This window comes from Diaphorina citri, unplaced genomic scaffold (genome assembly GCF_000475195.1).
Source record: "Diaphorina citri unplaced genomic scaffold, Diaci psyllid genome assembly version 1.1 scaffold42, whole genome shotgun sequence".
Lineage (NCBI taxonomy): Eukaryota > Metazoa > Arthropoda > Insecta > Hemiptera > Psyllidae > Diaphorina > Diaphorina citri.
Genome location: NW_007377479.1, coordinates 137,914 through 154,580, shown reverse-complemented (window position 1 = coordinate 154,580; position 16,667 = coordinate 137,914). Strand labels below are relative to the sequence as shown.

The 16,667-nt window shown below is 38.1% G+C and overlaps 2 protein-coding genes and 1 long non-coding RNA gene across 3 annotated transcripts in view; all 3 read right to left on the bottom strand.

Annotated features, from left to right (window-relative positions):
- Positions 1–4,658, bottom strand: part of LOC103513817 (endoplasmic reticulum chaperone BiP-like) — a 30,908-nt gene extending 26,250 nt beyond the window's left edge. The window contains 2 exon segments of the mRNA XM_008478667.3: positions 4,051–4,209; positions 4,598–4,658. Coding sequence (XP_008476889.2) covers positions 4,051–4,209; positions 4,598–4,658 — 220 coding nt within the window.
- On the bottom strand, positions 698–1,509 carry LOC113469353. Its single transcript, XR_003392803.1, has 2 exons — positions 1,469–1,509; positions 698–772 (listed from the first exon to the last, which is right to left on the bottom strand). It is a non-coding gene; the product is annotated as an uncharacterized LOC113469353 (long non-coding RNA).
- A 5,055-nt stretch (positions 4,659–9,713) lies between the features above and the next one.
- Positions 9,714–16,667, bottom strand: part of LOC103513956 (RNA polymerase I-specific transcription initiation factor RRN3) — a 15,701-nt gene continuing 8,747 nt past the window's right edge. Inside the window, exons 3-12 of the mRNA XM_026826947.1 lie at positions 15,377–15,596; positions 14,806–14,987; positions 14,595–14,683; positions 14,013–14,208; positions 13,646–13,816; positions 12,858–12,969; positions 12,537–12,660; positions 11,783–11,961; positions 10,712–10,979; positions 9,714–10,090 (exon numbers count right to left, since the gene is read on the bottom strand). Of these exons, the coding sequence (XP_026682748.1) occupies positions 9,892–10,090; positions 10,712–10,979; positions 11,783–11,961; positions 12,537–12,660; positions 12,858–12,969; positions 13,646–13,816; positions 14,013–14,208; positions 14,595–14,683; positions 14,806–14,987; positions 15,377–15,596 (1,740 nt within the window). The 3' untranslated portion in view covers positions 9,714–9,891. The remainder of the gene's footprint in view (positions 10,091–10,711; positions 10,980–11,782; positions 11,962–12,536; positions 12,661–12,857; positions 12,970–13,645; positions 13,817–14,012; positions 14,209–14,594; positions 14,684–14,805; positions 14,988–15,376; positions 15,597–16,667) is intronic.

Genomic DNA, 16,667 nt, shown 5'->3' with positions numbered 1-16,667 from the left:
GCCTCCTCCATGGTGGTCTTTTCGGCGTCGGTGATCTGCAGGAAGAGAAAGAGAGTTGGAATTAGAATTTAATCATATTTGGACAGTATTGAGCAGAAAAGAACCACCCATAAGTGAATCACCTCATTTATAAGGGGGCCTTATGGGTTCTTATTTTCAGCTTTATGCTGTCGATTCGTATAATTTACAAAATAATATAACTACGAGAAAAAAATGTTCAAGAGAAAAATAATCAAAGCAAAACTTAAATAATGTGAATATTTTAACAAAATTTTTGTACAACGTAAAAACACAATAAAATAAAAGGCCAACAGTAATGACTTGATAGTCAATATCTCCTGAATTTGTAAAAAACACAGTGCAACAAGTTCAGTGAACTATAGATAAAACTTTAAAATCGGATTAAAAATTAATTCCGAAGTTTTCATACGGGCTGGCTGGGCTGAGAATTTAATCATATTTGGACAGTATTGAGCAGAAAAGAACCACCCATAAGTGAATCACCTCATTTATAAGGGGGCCTTATGGGTTCTTCTTTTCAGCTTTATGCTGTCGATTCGTATAATTTACAAAATAATATAACTACGAGAAAAAAAATGTTCAAGAGAAAAATAATCAAAGCAAAACTTAAATAATGTGAATATTTTAACAAAATTTTTGTACAACGTCAAGACACAATAAAATAAAAGGCCAACAACACCGTTGTCAATGGTCAGGAGGGACACGTCAAAAGTACCACCACCCAGATCGAATACAAGCACGTTCTTCTCTCCTGAAAACCGAGATGGAAGGACATTGTGGAGATTAGAAAAACATGGCCAAAATTAGTCAAATCTTACCTACTTGGGGGGGACACAAACCCCCCTATTCCTTTGTACATATTATGATAGGCGGAGAATTGAAGGTCATGATCAAATCTTAAGTTGTTCCAGAAATGGGTCGACTGTGAACAAAGCCTCTCCACCATGTTCTATCTTTGATCTTTTTTCGTTTATCACAGTTATTGGATCTAATCCTTTTTTTTTCAATGTCTTTATGAAATTTAATGAGAATTGCAGGGATGGATAGAAATTGAAATAAGAAGCTATTTCCAAGTCTCTGGTCCATCATTTTCTCATCCTTCTAGTCCTCAATTGTTATGATAAGAAATCCAAATATTTTTTTTTTTTACAATACTTTCTTTATTTTATTTTGAACATTTTAAATTACAATTAGGTAAATACAATAAATTGAAAAATAGAGACAAAAAAGGGGGCTATTGATAATACCTAAATATATTGGACCTTCTTTCTTGTCCCTATCTCAGTTTATCATTACTTGCTTATTTATAATCATTATTTTTAAGATAGGGAAAAGACCCCCAATATGGTACCTTCTTTCTTGTCCCTATCTCAGTTATCAAGTTATCATTATGTATTTCTTTTTTCTTTTTTTTTTTAAAGATAGGGGAAAGACCCCCAAATCGTACCTTCTTTCTTGTCCAATCCATAAGCGATGGCCGCGGCCATCTCAGTATTCAAGTTTTTTTTTTTTTTTTTTTTTTTAAAGATAGGGGAAAGACCCCCAATATCGTACCTTCTTTCTTGTCCAATCCATAAGCGATGGCCGCGGCCGTGGGCTCGTTGATAATTCTCATCACGGTGAGTCCGGCAATCACTCCGGCATCCTTAGTGGCCTGACGCTGGGCATCGTTGAAGTAGGCGGGAACGGTGACGACAGCATGGGTGACTTTCTTGCCCAAGTAGGCCTCGGCCGTCTCCTTCATCTTACCTGGGAAAGGAGAAGAGGTTCGGTCGTTATTAATAAAAGCTTAAAGTTTCGAAAAGGATTAAAAGGAGTTCGCATTTCTCAAAACTTTAGCTTTCGGCCCCAGGCGCTCAAATTTTGAAGTAGGCGGGAACGGTGACGACAGCATGGGTGACTTTCTTGCCCAAGTAGGCCTCGGCCGTCTCCTTCATCTTACCTGGGAAAGAAGAAGAGGTTCGGTCGTTATTAATAAAAGCTTAAAGTTTCGAAAAGGATTAAAAGGAGTTCGCAGTTTTCAAAACTTTAGCTTTCGGCCCCAGGCGCTCAAATTATGTAAATGTTCTTTTTAGGAAACATTTCACTGTGCTGAGTGCAGCCAGGAACAGTTTTATGTAGGAACAGTACAAGGAGTAACCAAAAACCACTTTGTAAAAGTAATCTATCCACCTCCCAGCTCCCAGTTTGACCTAGAAACCACAGGAAGCACACTGCATGCCCTCACAATACTGCAATCCAGACAGCTTCCAAACATTTTTCAGCATTTGTGAATGTACACCAAGTTTACAGCTATCATGCAATCTGACCCACATTCAAAAGAAAAAAGAGATCTATAGGGCTTACGTTTGATCAATATTGGGCAGAGCATACGTTGAGGCAAATGACATGCAAAAGATTGAAGGAAGAAGGGTTTTTCTTGAAACGCTACTTACTGGTTTTGAAGAAATCAATACTCGGCGAAAAAACAAATGAGAAACTGAAAAAAACTGTTGAACAAAGGCTTATGAAAAAAGTACCTTCCAAAAAAAAAAAAAAAAAAAAAACCTGGAATATGAGACATACCTACAGGAAAGTGTACTTGTGATGAAGGTACCGATACAAGGCCTTCTGTCACTTACTTGAATCTTGTACTAGAGAGGGGGCAGTAGAAAGCGGTCTGCCTGAAGATTATGTTGTTAGAATGAAATCTATTGAGAATAATGGAGAAAGCGTGGAATATACAACAGACAGGAAGGTGTACTTGTGATATGAATGTTACATCGAAAAATTCGTTTGCACGGAGTTTGTATTTTCATTCCTTTCCTCTTGACAGCCTTTTTTGTGTTGAAAATATTTCTGAATGATTTTTATGAATGTGAGTGCGAAAATTTCGGAACAGCAAAGGATCCCATTTCTTTGTCATTTCAATTCCTTTTCTCTGACTGTCTTTTCACAGTCCGATCTGAATTCTTTTAAAACTACGGCCTAACGGACCATTTCTTATCTTATAAAATTATAGATCAAAATAAATACATATCTTTGTCATTTCAATTCCTTTTCTCTGACTGTCTTTTCACAGTCCGATCTGAATTCTTTTAAAACTACGGCCTAACGGACCATTTCTCATCTTATAGATCAAAATAAATACATGGGACAATAATTTATTTTTAAATAAAAGAGTGTTTTAATTTATTCTTTCATTTTAAATAAAACAGAACAAGAGTATAAATATAAAAATAACGGCATCAATAGTAAGTTACTACTAACTACTAGTAACAGTCTGTAGAGCATCAATAAATTAGTAACATACGTAGTTTTTATCACACCCCTTTTAAATAATGAAAAAACAAGAAAGTAATTAATGGTTGGTGAAATATTCATTCATAATTCAGTATAGTTCACTCATAGCAATAGGTTAACTACAAGTGAAAAATTTATAAATATCAATGTCTGTTTGTGAATGAATCTCTTACGTCCTATTGCAAGGAGTAAGCCAAATATTATTTCAGGCTGTAAAAAGAAGTTAAAAATGCAGAGGAACAGTGTGACGAAATGAGAAAGAAATAAGGGAAATTATGAAAAATAGAAAAGGGTAATCTTTCAGGACTTCTCACATATGTAAACAGAGCGCAGCCCGCCAACTTTTGAATTTTAGTTTGTATCTTTTCTGTTATCAGTAATGTGGGCTTATGGTATATTTTGTGCTGGATTTTGATCAACTGATAACGGTATCAAGAAAAGTGCCACTCACTGTTGAAGAACTCCTTGACCAGTTGCTGCACCTTGGGGATTCTCGTACTTCCACCGACCAGGACAATCTCATCTACATCCTTCTTGTTCATATCCGCATCTTCCAATACCTTTAACATAAAAACAATATCAATAAATAAATAAAAAATTGAGCTAAAACAATGAAAAAAAAAAAAAAACACGATCCCTAAGTATTTTTTTACACTTTTAGTCATCTAAAATGTTGCTTGATGTATTCAGTACCCTCCCAACTACTGAAAAAAGTTAAAAAAGTAATGACAAGTCTGTCAAACTCACCATCAGCGGTGAAAGCCACATAGGACGGGGTGATACGGTTTCCTTGATCGTTGGCGATGATTTCCACTCGGCCGTTCTTGTAGACGCCCACACACGAGTAAGTCGTTCCCAGATCGATCCCGATGACCGTTCCGAAGTCCTTCTGCTCCTTGGACTTCTCTTCTTACATCCTTCTTGTTCATATCCGCATCTTCCAAAACCTTTAACATAAAAACAATATCAATAAATAAATAAAAAATTGAGATAAAACAATGGTTTTCATTTCTAGTGCTATACAGGGTGTATCACAAAGCTATGTCAAGCCGAAAATTTCTTCGAAATGCCCAGAATAACCAATATATTCGCCATTTTTTGTCTTTTTTTTTTCCAGGTACCCCGACCTTGCTTCAAGCATTTGAGCATGGTACAACATATGTGCAAGCTAGAAGAAAACTAATTAGATGTGTAGATAGAAGACAATATTTCCTCTCTTTTAAGACCAATTTCATTTCTAAAAGTTGGGTTCTGTTGCGGCGGGCAATATTGAAAAGTTTTTTTGAATTTGAGCGACATTTGTTAACCCCTGTAGCCACCACCAGCGTGACGACGAACGCTCCCAACAACTTCATGCTTTGAAACGGTCAGACGTCTGAGAATCAGAACAGGGTAAATTTCATGAGACTGAGGGAATATTCCCGGAGGCGAAGAGGAAAAAGTGGAGGAGGAAAAATTGAGAAGAGAGGAATGGGAGAAAGAGGAGGCGGAGAAGGACAGGAAAGAGAAGAAGAAAGAGAAGAGGGGGAGGAGATCGAGAATAAAATACAAGAATAAACTAAGGATAGGTAAAGCAGGAGAGGAGAAAACAATCTGGAATAGGTAGAAATAAAAGAGGAGGAGAAGAAAGATATGGAGTAGCAGGAGGAGAGAGGGGTGAAGTGGGAGAAAGAAGGGAAGAAAAAGGAAGAAGAGAAGAGGAAAAGGGAAAGGAGAAGAAAATAGGACAAGAGAGAAAGTGAGGAGGATCAGAAGGAACAAGAGAAAATTTAAAAAAAGGAAGAAGGTGAAAAGGAAGAAGAAGGACAAAGAGGGAAAGAAGAGAAAAAGGAGGAAAAAGAAAAGAGAAAAAGGAAAAGGAAGAGAGAGACAACACAAATTCAATAAATTACAAAACACATGTCAAAAAGACCACAAAGTAACCAATACTATGCAACCTTAATATTCCTCTCTCTTTTTAATTCACAGATTAAAAAATTCACATTACTTAACTTCAGTGATCCATGGGGAACAGGTGCATTCAACTTGCTATCGCCGCACCCGCGCTAAAGTCAGGTAGCTTTAGCGCTAGGCGCAAAACCGTAATAGTGTCATATTTTTCGCTTGATCAGTCAACAGCCTAGCGAGCGTTAGTGCGCGTCCACAGCGGGGACCATAGATCATGGACGTAACTTCAGTGATCCATGGGGAACAGGTGCATTCAACTTGCTATCGCCGTACCCGCGCTAAAGTCAGGTAGCTTTAGCGCTAGGCGCAAAACCGTAATAGTGTCATATTTTTCGCTTGATCAAGTCAACAGCCTAGCGAGCGTTAGTGCGCGTCCACAGCGGGGACCATAGATCATGGACATTGACCCTAGCCTAGAACACCTGGACCATTGACCCCTCGCCGAAACCATCGACCCTCAAAAAAAAAACTCAGCTAAATTTCTTTAATTTTTAGCGAGGTACGAACTATGGTCAATGCTCCTGCTCCGTTGAGGCCACTAGCATGGTTTATTTCCTCTCTTGGCTCGGGACTAGTCGAGGGTTGGGGCTCCAGTGTGACCACAGCCTTGATGCGTAAAAACAAGTATGAGAAGCTGGCCATAGGTTCCACGTTCAACGAAAACGGTAGCAAACTTCTCACATATGTAAACAGAGCGCACCCCGCCAACTTTTGAATTTTAATTTGTATCTTTTCTGTTATCAGTACTGTGGGCTTAGGGCATATTTTGTGCTGGATTTTGATCAACTGATAACGGTATCAAGGTAACAGTACTGGTAAGTTATTAATTATTAATATAGAATGTGATATCGAAAATTCCGTTTGCACGGAGTTTGTATTTTCATTCCTTTACTCTTGACAGCCTTTTCTGTGTTGAAAATATTTCTGAATGATTTTTATGAATGTGACATGTGTGTGCAAAAATTTCGGAACAGGAAAGATCCCATTTCTCTGTCATTTCAATTCCTTTTCTCTGACTGTCTTTTCACAGTCCGATCTGAATTCTTTTAAAACTACTATCTGTGGAAACCAGGAACCAACAAATTGATGGATATTCAGGGGGCATTTGATCCCCATTTATTTTTACTTTTTCTACAATAAGTATAGGGAACCTATACTATTGAGAAAGTATTGTTGATTGAACAAAGACTGTCCATCCATGATCTGTGTGGCTAAAAAGAATTGATTTTTGTACCTACCAACTGTTTTAATCACAACTTTGTTGACATCACAGCATTATAAGTCTTTTACCTGCTAAGTCATTGTAAGTTGGACCACTTGTCTTTTGAACTTGTAATATTATCTCTGGTTGGTACTCACTCAACTGTCCACACAGGCCTGAGGCTGTGGTTATGTACCGGGTTGAGATGAGCTTGGACGAGGTGAGATAGGATATTGCAGGGTTGTCCAAGCCATGGCCCGCTGGCTGCATGTGGCCCGCAAACTCTAGGACTGAAGATTACCTCACTGTTTGGTAGTTCATACATGTGCAAAAGTGCTTTTTTGACTATAAAGCATGTGAAAAACCAATTAAGAAACTATCTTTTGGATGTGTCTCTTTTTTGCGGCCCGCCAACTCTCTACCTTGGTCTTTTGTGGCCCTCGGGTGCACAAAGGTTGGACAACCCTGGGATCTCATAGCAATAGATATATTAACTACAAGTGAAAATTTTATAAATATCAATGTCTGTTTGTGAATGAATCTCTTACGTCCTATTGCAAGGAGTAAGCCAAATATTATTTCAGGCTGTAAAAAGAAGTTAAAAATGCAGAGGAACAGTGTGACGAAATGAGAAAGAAATAAGGGAAATTATGAAAAATAGAAAAGGGTAATCTTTCAGGGCGTAAAAGAGAGGTAAAATAAACAAATAAAGGAAAATAGAAAGAAATAGAGTAACAAAAGAAAAGTGAAAAAAGCAAAGAGAAAGTATAAATAACAATTTAGAAATAAATAAATGGAAGATTGAAAAATAGAGAATGGTAAAAAAAAGTTATTAAATACTATTTTATGCTGTATTTCATAGGGTGTAAAAACATTCGTAGGCCAGCCACCCACTATCAGGTAGACCTGACAGGTACGGCTGAAAAGGTCCGTCTATCAGATCCACCTGATACCTGATGAGCACACACACTATTAGGTGTACATGTCGTCAGGTCTACCTGATAGTGAGTGGCTGGCCTTACTGAATTTCACACTTTCCCAGTAGTTATAGGAATCTTTATATTATTTGTCCAAATTTTATTTTCAAAGAGTCTAATTTTCCTAAACCCAGTTCTCGATTCCCCAGAAATATACCTAGAAGAAGGGGACAAACAGTTCCGGACCATATCACGATCTGGACGAACCTTCAAGCGGAAACGCTCATGTTAAGACTCATATTAGCACACGGTGAGTCCACACTCATGAGGAAGTCGTCTTCATCGTGATCTGCTTGTTTGGAACTGACTGGATCGGCAATGAGGAGGTTCTGGGTTCGATTCGTGTTGGTGGTCACGGGGATCGGGTCAGCTTGACAGTGGATTTCGGGCGTGATAATAGATTTACATCTGGAAAGAAAGAAAATTCTTGCTTTTACTGCCTGTAGAGGACTGAAAAGTCCCTTTACTCTCGTAGTCTAAAAAAGTCTTGTTGTATTTCAGTGGTAACAGTTAGCACTTTTAATATTTTTAAGCACTAAGGCGAAGTTTTTTTTTTACTTTTTATTACTATTATACTTAAAACAAAAGGTACACAACCATTAGCCAATAATTTAGTGAATAAAAGGTGTACAGCGTACACGGAATAAAAGGTACACACACAAAGAACGGGTCGAAAATATAATCAAGAAATTTCTACTATATTTATTGATGGAAGAAGTACTTGTTCGATTACGGTCAATTTTAATCAAAAATCAGTTCTTTATTTTTTTCCAACTTTCATAATAAATCGCAAACTGTATGAAAAATTCGGATGCCATGAGATTTGCCACTGTTGTTCCCGATAAGGGTGAGGAAGTTTGGGGAGCCATTTGGGAAATTGACTCCAAGGATATGGACAATCTTGACAAGTAAGTAATTTGAGTTTATTAATGCAAAGTGTTGTGTTCGGGTAACTTTTTTTTGTGTGTGTTGATGTTGGTGTTTTTTAACCCATGGATATTTTTGATCGTCATAAATTATCGAACTCCTCTGCAAAATTTGAGCCAAAGATAACGTCCTGAGAACCGCGAACTCATTTTGATCTTTTTTGAAGTAGTGTCTGTATAACTTCCTCTCATTTTATTAATAGAAGAAAGGAAAAAGAATTGCATGATCAAAAGAAAAAAGACGTTTATTTCGGAAGAAAGAAAGATAATAAAAAAGAAGATATTTGAAGCAACAAAGGAAAAAGTGGATAATTGAAGAAAGAAAAGAAATACTTTTATTCATAGAAGAAAAGAAAGAGAATTGCATGAGCATGGTTGATTGGGAAAAGGAGTGTATTTCGGATGAAAGGAAAAGAGGAAAAAGAGAGAGGATAATTGAAGCAAGAAAATAAATACCGTAAGATAGGTATGTAGGAACCAAGCCTACTCATGGACACGGAATGTAATAGAAAGAATACACCTTGTTTATCCTGCCCGAATCTTTCAGCTTAACTCCATACACAAAAAGCCCAATCCGAGGCTTAAGTGTAAGGGCTAACAGCCCCTTTTAAATAATGAAAAAACAAGAAAGTAATTAATGGTTGGTGAAATATTCATTCATAATTCAGTATAGTTCACTCATAGCAATAGATATATTAACTACAAGTGAAAATTTTATAAATATCAATGTCTGTTTGTGAATGAATCTCTTACGTCCTATTGCAAGGAGTAAGCCAAGTTAATAAGATGTAAAAAGAAGTTAAAAATGCAGAGGAACAGTATGACAAAATAATAAAGAAATAAGGGAAATTATGAAAAATAGAAAAGGGTAATCTTTCAGGGCGTAAAAGAGAGGTAAAATAAATAAATAAAGGAAAATAGAAAGAAATAGAGTAACAAAAGAAAAGTGAAAAAAGCAAAGAGAAAGTATAAATAACAATTTAGAAATAAATAAATGGAAGATTGAAAAATAGAGAATGGTAAAAAAAAGTTATTAAATACTATTTTATGCTGTATTTCATAGGGTGTAAAAACATTCGTAGGCCAGCCACCCACTATCAGGTAGACCTGACAGGTACGGCTGAAAAGGTCCGTCTATCAGATCCACCTGATACCTGATGAGCACACACACTATGAGGTGTACATGTCGTCAGGTCTACCTGATAGTGAGTGGCTGGCCTTACTGAATTTCACACGGCCACCCACTATCAGGTAGACCTGACAGGTACGGCTGAAAAGGTCCGTCTATCAGATCCACCTGATACCTGATGAGCACACACACTATTAGGTGTACATGTCGTCAGGTCTACCTGATAGTGAGTGGCTGGCCTTACTGAATTTCACACTTTCCCAGTAGTTATAGGAATCTTTATATTATTTGTCCAAATTTTATTTTCAAAGAGTCTAATTTTCCTAAACCCAGTTCTCGATTCCCCAGAAATATACCTAGAAGAAGGGGACAAACAGTTCCGGACCATATCACGATCTGGACGAACCTTCAAGCGGAAACGCTCATGTTAAGACTCATATTAGCACACGGTGAGTCCACACTCATGAGGAAGTCGTCTTCATCGTGATCTGCTTGTTTGGAACTGACTGGATCGGCAATGAGGAGGTTCTGGGTTCGATTCGTGTTGGTGGTCACGGGGATCGGGTCAGCTTGACAGTGGATTTCGGGCGTGATAATAGATTTACATCTGGAAAGAAAGAAAATTCTTGCTTTTACTGCCTGTAGAGGACTGAAAAGTCCCTTTACTCTCGTAGTCTAAAAAAGTCTTGTTGTATTTCAGTGGTAATAGTTAGAACTTTTAATATTTTTAAGCACTAAGGCGAAGTTTTTTTTTTACTTTCTATTACTATTACACTTAAAACAAAAGGTGCACAACCATTAGCCAATAATTTAGTGAATAAAAGGTGCACAGCGTACACGGAATAAAAGGTACACACACAAATTTCCACTATATTTATTTTTTTCCAACTTTCATAATAAATCGCAAACTGTATGAAAAATTCGGATGCACCATGAGATTTCTTACCGGACTAATAGGAAAGTAGAGAAGGGAGAGTACTGATCCAGGGCATTCACTGTGTTGAGCTTGATAATATTGCCCAGGGCATCCGTAGACACTATAGGCAACACGTTAACTCCCAGTGTGTGATACCTACTAGGTTACTATCGTACTTACCTGACTAATAGGAAAGTAGAGAAGGGAGAGTACTGATCCAGGGCATTCACTGTGTTGAGCTTGATAATATTGCCCAGGGCATCAGTAGACACTATAAGCAACACGTTAACTCCTAGGTTCTATCGTACTTACCTGACTAATAGGAAAGTAGAGAAGGGAGAGTACTGATCCAGGGCATTCACTGTGTTGAGCTTGATAATATTGCCCAGGGCATCAGTAGACACTATAGGCAACACGTTAAGGCGAGCGTTCTGATGGATCACATTGTAGCAGTACACTATCTGGTAGGTGTTCGTGATGGATGCAAAGTGCGACACGATCTCCGCGTTGCAGGACCGGAGCGGATTGAGTTGACTCATCACCAGGCGAGTCAAATTGAGCGACTGAAGGAATTTCATGTCTGCAAAGGAAAGAAGAGAATGTTGGTTATTGAAAGGAAATATGAGAGGATCTTTAAAATATTTGCAGGTTTTTGAGCTTTTTAGCTTTTAAAATGTTCACTCTTCTCAGGACTTAAGTTTTCGGCCCATGTCAATCAAACTTTGCAGAGAGGTGCTTTATAGAACGTAGATCAAAAGTCTCCTTGGGACCACCACCGAGAAATGTACGGTTCGGCCGCTATTCAAGACTTTAGTTTTGAAAAAGGTCAAAAATGTTCAATCTCCTCAGGACTTTAGTTTTTCTATCGAATCTCTTTTCTTTTTATTATCCCCCCCCTTTTATTAGAAAGTAAGAACTTTTATGACCCACTTGACATCAGCCATCCCAATCATTACAATTTAGCTAAAGTTCTTACAATGTAATGTTGTGGTTTCCTGGACTCGAAGTTGGCACATACCTTGTTTTGTACCAACTTCAAGTCCAGGAAACCACAATATTGTAAGTTAAGTGTGATTGTTGGCAAATCAAAAATCTCCTTTAATTATCGGCTAAAGTTCTTACTTTTCTTGCTCCAAAAAGTCTCCTGTTTACCAATGCAGAAGAATTGACTTGGGTCATTTCCCTCAAAAACATAAATATAGGATAAGGAAAGTAAAAAAAGTCTAAAAGACATTGAACAATGTTTTCATTCACAAGTAAAGGTCAAATCGACACGAAAACCCTGAATTTCAATCAATAGATTGGAGTGGGCCATACATATTTACATGTCTTTCCTAATTTCCTATTGAACATGGATCTTGCATCTAAGATCTGAAAAAGGACTTTTCTTGCTATCCACAAGTATGGAGTGTTTGTATGTGATGACCGAGAAGAGCGCCTGACACACGGAATAGAATACAGGGTGTTTCACCGGGGAGCACGCCTCTTCATCCGTCAGATCTGTGTTGTCCAGATAGGAGTGACACCATTGCGACATCTCGTTCAGACACGTCTTGATCACCCTGTATTGGACAACAAAACAGACAAGTGTTGAACTTACTTTTTGCACTATAAGCAACAAGGCCATGTGTGAAACTATTGTAGATCTTCACGTTGGCTATCTTCTTCCATAGGAGCTTGATAAAGTTCTTGCCTATGCTAATCTTACCCGACTGGCTTAAAGTGTGCATGTATCAATAGACTGGACACATAGTGACAGCAACTCTGTTGGAATATATTGTAGATCTTCACGTTGGCTATCGTCCTTTTTTTTTTTTTTTTCTTATACTTTCTCTCTATTCTTAGCTTCTCCCTTTCTTAGTTTCAAGTCTACCAGGGCCAATCAAGGTGCCTTCGGAAATCTCAAAAGATACCTCAGGACACTGGAAATGTGAACATTAATTAAGGATAAATACTTCATGGATGTCCCCACCAATGACTAAATCTTACCTGACTAACCTAACTGGCACAAAGTGTGCATGGATCAGTAGACTATACACATAGTGACAGCAACTCCGTCAGAATATATTGTAGATCTTCACGTTGGCTATCGTCTTCAATAGAAACTTGATAAAGTTCTCGCCTCTGCTAATCTTACCTGACTGGCATAAAGTGTGCATGGATCAGTAGACTGGACACATAGTGGCAGCAACTCTGTCGGAATATATTATAGATCTTCACGTTGGCTATCTTCTTCCATAGGAACTCAATGAAGTTCTCACCTATGCTGAGCCGCAGAGAGCAGAAGTAGAAGACGAGGAAGGGGACGTGCGTGATGGCCTATGCTAATCTTACCTGACTGGCATAAAGTGTGCATGGATCAGTAGACTGGACACATAGTGGCAGCAACTCTGTCGGAATATATTGTAGATCTTCACGTTGGCTATCTTCTTCCATAGGAACTCAATGAAGTTCTCACCTATGCTAAGCCGCAGAGAGCAGAAGTAGAAGACGAGGAAGGGGACGTGCGTGATACCATGTGTGGGGAGGATAGTGCTCTCGAACACTGCTAGGAGCTCGTTGAAGAGAACCTGAGAATAAAATAATATAGACTGCTCAAATAATGATGTAAATGGGACATACATATTGCCTGATTGGCTCATTTATTAAAATGGCTCAAAACCTGAGAATAAAACGATATGGATTGCTAAAGAGCAGGGTTTACCAAATCGGAATTGAGGTCAATTTAGTATTGAGCTGTATTTACTATTTAATTAACAGTCTTAATATCCAGTTACTTAAATCCAGAATTGAAGCCAACTCCGGCTTTGTAAAACAGGGCACACAATCTAAGTAATGAGGTAAAATTCTGACTGGAACGAGTTGCATAAATTTATCCAGTATGAACTTTTTCAAGTCACCTTTGAATATCAACTCCATACCCGGTGAATTAATCATGGGCATGCCCAACTCCAGCTTTGTAAAACAGGGTACACAATCTAAGTAATGAGGTAAAATTCTGACTGGAACGAGTTGCGTAAGTTTATCTAGTATGAACTTTTTCAAGTCACCTTTGAATATCAACTCCATACCCGGTGAATTAATCATGGGCATGATAGACCCTTGGAATGTATCACACATAGCTGACTCAAAACCCACCGGCTATGAACAAATGAAACTGTCAAAAGACCTGAAATTGTGTTCGAAATCCGCACGAAATTGGACGCAAATATTGCCTGATTGGATCACCTAAAATTTAAATCTTACCTTAGTTCTATCCCACATGATCACATTATCTTTCACTGCTAGCGGGGAAGGCACAACTGAATCTCCTACTGTGGGGGAATTAGCTACATTTGAAGAACTAGACCCATCCAGACAGCTCGTAGGCGGGGCCAGCCTTCCCAAGTATTTCCTATCAATACACACACTCTGTATGTAAGTAATGGAAGAATAAGCTTACCTTGGTTCGGTCCCAAACAATTACATTATCTTTCACTGCTAGCGGGGAAGGCACAACTGAATCTCCTACTGCGGGGGAATTAGCTACATTTGAAGGACTAGACCCATCCAGACAGCTCGTAGGCGGGGCCAGCCTTCCCAAGTATTTCCTATCAATACACACACTCTGTATGTATCGGAAGAACCGCATCAGGCACAGGTCCAACAGGTTGGCCACAGGGTGATGCATAACCTCCGCAGGGCCTTGGGAGGCCGCTGGATCGTCCTCCATGTTGAAAATGTCGGCCGAGGAGAGAAGCAATTCTTCGTGGTCGGATTCGGCCGCCTCGATTTCGGATCGCGTCGCTAGGGTGTCTAGATGAATGAGTCTGAAATGAGAAAAAAAAACATGAAATTTAAATTATGTAAAAGTTTTCAGCCAGCCCTAGTTAGCTTGGTTGGTAGCGCGTCTGCCTTGTAAGTGCTAGGCCGCGGCTTCGATTCCCGCCTGAGGAGGATTTTATCCTAAACAGATAAGCTTCATTCTAGGAATGGCTGGCTTTCTCCTATCCTGTCTCTTCGATTCCGGGACAATAAGACCTTAGCAGTTACAGTTCTCCCTATCAAACCTCTTAAAAGTAAATAAATAATGTGGGGAGGCAGGTAGCTTGTTGCCAAATGGAGGGTAAAAACCCTACCAATAAAAACTTTGCAGTTATGCAGTAACATTAAACACCTTGAAAAATATTTACTGTTTGAAGTAATGTCCACTCACTTTTGAATAATGAGGGTAAACATTTGTTTTCTACAGGGGTCCACACAGCTATGCACAGATAATTCCAACAGGTTATGAGTGTACGACAGGAAAGCACAAGGTATATTGTGATGTGGATAGAATATCCAACATTTCTCCATCAGTAAATCTGTATCTATGAGAGAGTTACTAAGAAGGTTGACAAGAAGGTTGTGGGATGAGTGTACGACAGGAAAGCACAAGGTATATTGTGATGTGGATAGAATGTCCAACATTTCTCCATCAGTAAATCTGTATCTATGAGAGAGTTACTAAGAAGGTTGACAAGAAGGTTGTGGATGTTTTTGAATCCTATCTGATCACATGCTGGAGGGAAACCATCCTTCCATTGGTTGATTTTATCTGGTTCAGTTACTGGAATGGAAAAGAAGAAAACCATTTGTTATGCAGCTGTGATTGACTAATTTACAACAAATAAAAAAAAGTAAAGAAAAGTTTAATTTTGTTTTCTGTTAAGGCGCTTTAGCTTTAACACTCTTGTGTCGTTTGCACAAAAGAGGTTGATTGAAAAAGAAAAACTGGTATTTGGTAATTTATTGTTCCATAATACAATTAGTTGCTTAGAACATTAAAACATATAAAAAAAATATATAATAATAAGAAGTAATAATAATAAAAAAATATATTCTTTCATTTTGCCAATAATTATTGGAAACCCTTGCTATGGGACAAGGAACGTAAAATTCAATCTTTAAAATTTTAAACAATAACCTAAAGAAAAACAAAGAAAGAAACTCCTGTACCTTTAGTAAAGGATACAACTAGCTGCTCTACAACCAGACTTTTGTAGAATGGTTGTTCCTTGCATAGTTCTAAAATAAATGCCTCATAAGCTTTGACTACATTGGCTCCTCGCGTACACCATTTGAATACTAATAGGACTTGGACAAATAGTTTCAGCTTTTCATTCAGAAATTGAACACTATCCTTTGCACATTTCAATAATTTCAACAGCTCAGAATCCTGGGTAAGAAAAAGAAAAATACAATTAATTAGCATGACTAATTTGTTTACCAAAGGACAAAAACTTCACAAAAAAAAAAAAAAAAAAAAAAAAAAAAAAAAAAAAAAAAGGAGACATGTTGGAAATGCAAAAGTATGCATAATCTCTTCAAGAAACAGGTAGTCTGCAGTAGTTGAACTTGGGCTTTCCATCAGGAAAAGAGATCATAGGAAGATATCCGCACCATTTCTACAGGGGGTTAATAGTTGTCACTGGGCTGAGTGATTAGGTGTTGGGACATCGAGACGAAACATCGATGGTTCGAGTACATCGGATGTTTTTAAACTTCGAATATTATCGCAGTATCCGATGTATACGATTAATCAAAAACATTGATGTTGACATCGATGCTTTTGTTCCCGGATGTAATCGATGTTTTCAAAACATCGATGTCGATGTCCCAACCTAGTAGTTGGGGACATCGAGACGAAAACCATCGATGTCTCGATAGCATTCGATGTTTTTAAGAACTCGATATATCGATATCCGGAGTATCGTAAATCTAAAAACATCGATGTTTGCATCGATGTTTTTGTTCCGATGTATCGATGTTTTCAAAAACATCGATGTCGATGTCCCAAAACCCTACTGAGTGTACCCCAAAATAGCTTCTAAGAGTAATGTAAGCATACCTTCCCTATCGCCTAAAGGAACAGTTCCACAATACTAAACCCTGGAACTAGCAAACTCTTGAGTCTTGGATTATTCCTGATGAGGGGGGGGCACGTTCATAATCTTTTCTGCCTGCTCCTTGTAGACATTCTTCAAAACTGACTTCCGACATCCAAGTTTTTCAATAATCAAAATCGACAGCCTTTTGTTTTTTTACAGATTAGTCAAGATTCAAATATCCTCTTGCATGGCTTATGGTGTCTCGTCGTACATTGAACGGCTGAACTATGGTCTCTCTCTTTTTGTAATTTTATTTTTCTCTCAAAGAGTACTTTTCTCCCCTGAATCTTGACAGACAAGACATTTGAGGTCGAAACAGTCGTAACATGAAATACAGTAATAGGTACTTTAGTGTACCA